The sequence below is a fragment of the Primulina eburnea genome, unplaced genomic scaffold (assembly GCF_022965805.1).
Source record: "Primulina eburnea isolate SZY01 unplaced genomic scaffold, ASM2296580v1 ctg241_ERROPOS200780, whole genome shotgun sequence".
Classification (NCBI taxonomy): domain Eukaryota; kingdom Viridiplantae; phylum Streptophyta; class Magnoliopsida; order Lamiales; family Gesneriaceae; genus Primulina; species Primulina eburnea.
Window position 1 is genome coordinate 87,093 of NW_027331075.1, and position 7,858 is coordinate 94,950.

The 7,858-nt window shown below is 34.3% G+C and overlaps 1 protein-coding gene and 1 pseudogene across 1 annotated transcript; one reads left to right on the plus strand and one right to left on the minus strand.

Moving 5' to 3' along the window:
* Positions 1-1,613: 1,613 nt before the first annotated feature.
* Positions 1,614-3,321, plus strand: LOC140820869 (transcription factor bHLH63-like; annotated as a pseudogene).
* A 1,467-nt stretch (positions 3,322-4,788) lies between these two features.
* LOC140820870 (tubby-like F-box protein 5) lies at positions 4,789-7,655 on the minus strand. The gene is made up of 4 exons (XM_073181234.1): positions 7,308-7,655; positions 7,124-7,211; positions 5,721-5,850; positions 4,789-5,641 (listed from the first exon to the last, which is right to left on the minus strand). The coding sequence occupies exons 1-4, from the start codon at positions 7,653-7,655 to the stop codon at positions 4,969-4,971; spliced, it is 1,239 nt and encodes a 412-aa protein (XP_073037335.1). The 3' UTR covers positions 4,789-4,968.
* Between the last annotated feature and the right edge of the window lie 203 nt (positions 7,656-7,858).

Consider the following 7,858-nt stretch of genomic DNA (forward strand, 5'->3'; position numbering starts at 1 on the left):
CCACCTCAAAATATATCGAGATGATATTAGATGAAATAAAGTGCAATTGGCTCAATGTCTCAATTTACTAAAAATTCATAAAATTGATCTATTGTGTCCACAAAGATTTAGAATTGTTCTTAGAATGAAAATTGTGTACACTTTGTTTTTCATGTATTTCTTTTTCTGGATGAAGAATTTATTCTTTTTGAAAACTATTCTTAGAAATATTGACATTGTATATGACATTCATACAACATAATCAACACAAATGACATATAACAATAAAACATTTTAACGCTAGGGTAAAAAACTCATTTCATTGCAAGAACACTAAATGATTAGAGGAATCATATTATTTAGTATTATTTATTTAGCAGCATATATAATAAAATTGACCAAATGACATAAAAAAAGTGTTTGGAATCAGTTATATACAAACATTTCTTTCAATCACGTATCTCGATTGACACATAAAGAGTTTGAAAATATCTCTATTCTAAATGGGAGAAAGAAGTTTAAAAATGACTTAAATAACATCGTGAATATGATGAATATTGTAAAACAAAAAATTAGTAAAATAATAAGCTTATAATTGAAAGTCATATATTTAATAGATAATTTATTATTTAAGGATATTTTTTTAGCATCATATATCGAAATTGATTAAATAATTAAATATTTGTATTGAAAATACTTACATATAAAAATTTTCTCTCAATCATGCATCTATGTTGATACATAAAGAATCTAAAAATATATCTATTTTAAATGAGAAAAAGAAGTTTTATATGATCTTAATAGTTATTAATAATTTAATTTACTACTATTATAAATATATGTTTTTTTAAAATATGTAACATTAATTAAATTAAATTAAATTTAAAAGTAAAATCAAATTAATATATTGATTGAATTAAGTACACTATTAATGATCATATTAAATTAACATAAAAAATTACTTAAAAAACCTCATAAACATAACAAATTGCAAATAAATGAAAGGATAAAATAGTAAGCTCACAATTCAAACTCATATATTTATAATAGTAGTAGATATAGATATGTTCAAAAGTTGGGAAAAATTATAATTTGGTTATATAACTTTAGCAAGTTGTTTTTTTGACATGATATCGGTCAATTTACGCTCTTAATTCACTAACTTCTGCTTTTTCTTTCTATTTTAGTCATTTTGAAATATAGATGACGTGACATAGGACATATCAGCAATATCCGTTTTTGGTCATTTTGTGGAAACAAAAGATTCATAAAAATTCAATAACAATATCTTACTCAAAGACAAAAACTTGTGTGAGACGGTCTCACGGATATTATTTGTGAGACGGATCTCTTATATGGGTCACCCATGAAAAAGTATCACTTTTTATGCTAAGAGTATTACTTTTTATTGTGAATATGGGTAGGGTTGACCCGTCTCACAGATTATGATCCGTGAGACGGTCTCACATGAGACTCACTCCTTACTCAAAAACCCATACAAGCCATTAATTTTTTTAAATTTTCCGCGATAATTAAAATAAATAAATTTTATAATGTATAAGATACTGGTATTAACGTGTGACGTGTAATTTTAGCACTTATAAATCCCTTTACCCCTCATTTTAGCCTCAGATTCCAACGTGCCACACATAACCAGTCTGGCAGTCTCCATCAAGCTACTAACACTTGGCCAAAAACTCTACAATATATCTCCAGCTCTATAGCAACACCATCTCCCACGAAAACCCCAGAAAGTTTCATGGACTTGAGCGTGCTCGAAAAACAAAAGAAGACGGTCCAACAGCCGAATAATTCTTGGTTGCATCCCGAAAATGATCAGATGAACATAAATTGTGTCGTCGATCACCAAGAAATGGTATCCCACTGCTGGCAGAAAGTGAAGCCTGACCATGAATCGTTCGATGCAACCACCGTTCATGCTGCGTTTGCTTCATGTTCAATCAAGAAGAGAAAAGCTGCCGGGGTATTGTATTCTTTTGTATTGTATTTTCTGGTACTTTTTAATTTGCTTGTGGGAATCTTTCAAAAATCCTAAATTTTGTTATGTTAGTTGCAGTTTGATGTCGAGGAATCGGGGGACGTGAAATCAGAGATCATTGCGAAAGCTGATAAAGAAACTTCAGCAAACACTTGTTCTAAGGCAAGTTCAAAGACTTCCGAGGCTCAGAAACCTCATGATTATATTCATGTTCGGGCACGACGCGGCCAGGCTACCGATAGCCATAGCTTAGCAGAAAGAGTATGTATTAGTGCTTGAAATATAGATAGCAAATTTGAGTTGGGATTTCATGATTCAATAAATTCATGTTTTGATTGAACAATATTTACTGATATTGTACAGGCAAGAAGGGAAAAAATCAGCAAGAAAATGAAGTGTCTGCAAGATTTAGTCCCTGGATGCAACAAAGTCACTGGCAAAGCTGGCATGCTTGATGAAATAATCAACTACGTCCAGTCTCTACAAAAGCAAGTTGAGGTATACATTAACTACCATCAGATCATGTTTCGGTTTTCTTTATATATAAAAATTCGAAGTTTCGGTTATTTCTTGAATCAATTGGTATTATTTTCAATGCGTCTTGCAGTTTCTTTCCATGAAACTGGCTACTTCAAATCCAAGGACGTTCGACTCGAGAATCGATGACTTATTCTCCAACTCGACGTGCTTCGATTATGATCATCCAATGCAACAGGAGGGAGCGACAAGCTGTGTCCGTGGCACAGATATGGCACCGGATCAATCTCAATTAATGGTGCCTCAGATATTCCCTGATCCTTTTCTCGATTCTTCTTGCATCCCCGTACGTAATTTCTTTAACTGTGACTCGCTTATCAATATTATCATATTATAAAAGAATATTTTAGTTTTCGGTTTAAACTTACACAAGAAAGACATCATTTCATTTGCAGCACGCGGTACAACAGCTACCCGGTTGGGATTTTGATTGGCAAAATTAAATATGTTCAATGTTGGCTTTCATTAGCTAAAAAGATGGTTTTCTTGGCTAGTTGCCTTCTTTTACCAGCTCAATTATCTCTGCTTCCCATACCTATTTGGATACGAAACAAGTCTCCAGCGAAAACAGGTTAATATTTCCAGATGATCCGGTTTGATCTCACTGGGATTGAAGATTAGTTAGCTGCAGCACAGACGATCTTTTTCACAGGCAACCTCTCTCCTAGTATGTCTGTATTGTCCAAATATCAAAGTTACACATAAATGTAACCATTTGTACTACCACATCCATTAGTCCATCACTTGATGTACGTACCCATTCATTGAAAAATAAAATTATATCATTATTTTATATTATTTTTTAACCTCCGTAGTCTGTACATGAATCAAAATTCATATTGAAATTTGAGAAAGAATAAACTGTCTCATGAATCTTTATTTATGACGCATGTCAATCTGACATGTACTTACAAGTGAAAAACAATATTTTCAACATAAAAGCATTGTATTTTTTGTGCTGAGCAAAAAAAGGATTATCAAAGTTTGCAAGTGGGCAAGAAGAAAAATTTGGAGTAGTTATTGTAAAGTGGGCAAATTTTATTTGTTGCTTGTTAAATCAATTATCTTTTTCTTAGCACTTGGAGTACTGAACTGGACCACTATCACCACTTCTTGTGTTGCATGTGACCACACACCCAAACTTGTTAGAGAATTGAACCATGATTTTTATGCGCAATGATATCATCATTTTATTTTGAGAAGAAAATGCAAATTTCTGATTGGAATTTCACCTATTTTTATACCCTTCATGCATTTCCCAAAATAGCTGGGCTTGTTTCAAAAAATCTGTTCACAAATTTGTAATATGGTATTCCCAAATTACCCTTATGACCAAAACATCAAGAAATACTGCAATACCTCGGTTTATACAAACATCACCCACCCACACCCACAATGTCCATCTTCACATGGATATGATATCAAATGTGTACGCATGTAATACATGAATCCATCAATATTTCTACGAAAAGCAAGGGCTAATCAGCAGCAGATAGATGGCGACAAGATTTTTTTTTTTTGCACAAGACTAGTTAGTTAGGTATACATAACACAAGCTCCTGCCAGAGTCTCAGTCTTAACATCTAGTCATGGCTCACAATTTCTGGTACTTTTTAACATGTCATTTGGACACAAAGGTGTATTTTTACCCATGCAATCCTTCCTTTTTTGAGTGGGATACATCAGTGTTGTCTCTCATCCCACATCATGTAACTCAAATTTGTACAACTTACAGGCAACTCATGTATCACATTCTGACCTATCTACCATATACATAGCCACATGTGTAACAATCTGAATTGTTGCTCAAATTTACCCAACAGTCTTATCTGGCAATTGCCCCATAATTGAACACTATGATTCTTAAATAAAAGAATGAGGAGCTTAAAATTCAGGTTGCGTTTGATGTATTTCAAATCCATGAATTTCAAATATATTTTCGTTGTTTAAAGAAATAAGACCATGGACTACAAATTCTCACCTTACATGTTTATATAACATTTCATGTTAATTATGATAGATTTAAAGTTCACTAAAAAATGACGTCATTTTAAATTCATACTACTTTGTATCATTTATATGTAAATAAGTAAGATATGAATTTAACATTTTATCTATAAATAACAAAACTATAAACAAAATATATGATTTCAAGTTTATCTCACCAAATACACCCTCAATTTATATATTGCATAGGCAACCATAAGCACAAGACCAAATATTTGAGTAATCTTCAATGTAAAGAAAAGAAAAGAAAGGCAAAATAATCGGTGTGGCACAATAAATGAAACACGTTCAAAGGTCGTTATTAAAAGTGTCATAATCTGAACTGCCAACAGTTTAACAACTCTATACAGCTAAGCTCTCAACTACAACATGCCAATGCAGTGTGGAAGTTACCTTCCATACTGTAAATGAACTATAAGAGTCCATGATCACCAAGGTCCACCAGGTTATTCGCATGCTGGTTTAGTATCGAAACTGCTCAAGCAGATTGCAAAGGCCTGAAACGCAGAAATCGGGTACCTATAATCCATGGTAAAGATGTCTTTCCCAATCTTTCCAAATTGTAAAATGACCTTTTCTTGTTCAGATGCAGGCACGTTAAGCCAAGGTTCAACAGATGCTACAAGCTGGAAATTTTTTACAGATGCAACAGTGACACGACCCTTAAAGTTCAGGCACCAGCATTGCAACTGTTCATGCCATCTAGGCGACTTGTTTTTCAGAACAAGAGCCTCTACAGGTTGTGGTTTTGATACAGGTAAATTTGAGAAACTGGGTGAGCTGAAATCTGCAACAGGCTCCTTTCCTTTTGAAATTGGTATGAAGGGAGACTTGTCATCGACACATTGTGAAAATGATGTTGGTGTCGGTGCCATCCCACCTTCTTGGATTGCAGTGACAGGAACAGAATGTATGACACAGTTCATTCTCCGAGGACCTCTAGTGCGAAGAACGTTCAGTTCATATGTAATGGAGGCTATAGCATAGTTATATGCAGGTAATCTTGGAGATACTTGCTTAGCATGGAATCTTCGGCTTTGTTGGGTATTAGGCTGAAGGGAAACATCATTTGGAGGTTGGCTACAATATATGGTGAACTTGGTCCCGAGAAAATTAGACCTGAATTCATCATTTTTCATTCAGTTAACACCAAACATCTAACATATATATATTTGACAAGTGACAGAAAAAGACTTACCTAAGTTTTCCAACATAGGTGTTGCTGGCTCGAGAAAAATCATCAGCAACCAAAGAGATGACAAAATCTGTGCTTGTTGCCCTTCTGATCTTTTTTGCAGTCAACAGTAGTTTGTCATTCCCATCTTCAGCTGGAATTGTATCACACAATAATTAGAAGAATTTTTTTTTATATATAAGAAACTATTTCATTAATATTAGATTATCAAAAGGTTACATAACGTCGTGGACAAGAGATCCACGATCCACGACGATGAATTCAAACTAGTAACAATTCAGCATAAAATAAAACGCCAATCCCTAATAAGATCTGATAGTAGTAAATGTTGAAACTCTGGTATGTTCAATGTCCATGTTGCCACTCTGAATTTTAGTTTTTCCCACATAGTCTCCGATGACTCTTCTAAGTCTTTGAATAGTCTGCTGTTGCGCTCCAGCCATATCGACCAAAATAAACAGTGTATAACAATACACCAAAAGTGTTTTAGTCCCTTTCCTTTAAGGTAGCTATGTTCCATGAGGAACATGTCTCTTGAGTTGAGAGGAAAGGTCCATTCAAATCCCAAGTGTTGCAAGACCTTGTTCCAAATACTTCTTGTGTAAGAGCAGTGCAGCAGTATGTGATCTTGATTTTCCTCATTCTTTTTGCACAAAACGCACCACTGAGGACATAAAGAATTAACGGAGAAAATACCCGAATTGTCCCCTAGCCAAACCCTGACGTCCCTAACCCCCACACTCAAAGAAACCGAATCTAGGACCCCAGAAAGAGATTTGAATTCTTCCAATTCATCATCATTCAACCCTCTCTGAAACGCACATCCCAAAAAGCTACAGAAAGACTTTGACTATCGGAAACAGAATAAAAATGGTTGACCGGTTTATTCTTAGACTCAGTGAGAAGAAAAAGAAGAGGAAAACAATCTTTAAAGGGAAACAAACCCACCCATCTATCCTCCCAAAAGCGTAAAAGATTCCCACCCTTGAAGAATTGGCTCTCTATATTGACATATTAAAGGATTGAAGGATTGAATCGCATAAAATTTTGCTCAAGAAGAAGGCCAGCTTTGAAATATAAAAAAAATAATAAATATCAAAGTAAAAAATCGAGAGTTTTGTATTCACCTCCCCTATTTTTATTTTTAGTCTATTTAACACTTACATTTCTTATCAAGCTTATAAATTAAGTGTCAAATACATCGAGTATAGGGAGGTGAATACAAAAAACTCATAAAAAATCAATCACGATTGGTACATTAAATGTGTACTTTCCGAATCAAGCAAGAATGCCAATGTAATAATGCGTCTTTGTAAAAATTTTATGATTCATCTGAAGATTGAATTCTTCAAACTCGGACATCAAGCTATAGAATATTCAGGAAAATAAAAAACAAGATGACTTACATGGGGTCAGACCAAAGTAAAGTCGGTACGTGGAAGTCGCACGATCTCTCTTGATAAAGCATTGTATTGGAGCATCCCGTGGCCCCGGCTAAATGAGACAAAGAATGGGAAAATTCATAATACTATAAAATAATCATCATAAAAAACCATATCAAACAAAAACTAAACAGATGTTCAAAAAGACCTGCTTTAAAGAAATAGGAAAGGTGAGCCTCCCACATTCTTCAGGAGTTTTCACAATTTCCTTTGTAATATCCCTCCAAGATCGGCAAACCGATGCACAAAAGACGACGACAGCCCTAGCAGGCCAAGATGTCTCACTCTCTTCAAACCTTCGAATGATGTCCAAAAGCAACTCAGGCGGTAAATTCGCCCACTGGCCTTCCTGCATTGGCTCAGAGAGACCTACATCAGAAGCTACAAATGATCCGGTGCGGCTGCTCCAATGCTTCGCCTCAATCCCTCTCCTTGATATGCCACCAATCCCATCTTTCACCTCCTTTAGCTCCCGTACAATGCTCTTGAGCGGCATCTTAATCAGTTATTATACTATACCCTTCAAATAAGTAGATAGTACCGGACTTTAATTTAGAACAAATTAAATGAAAGTGATAAAAAAAGTATCTACTGGACTTTAATTTAGAACAAATTAAATGAAAGTGATAAAAAAATGGTGTTCTTTCTATAGGGGTATAGGGCAGAGAAATAAAGAATCGAACATTAATTTCTTCCATT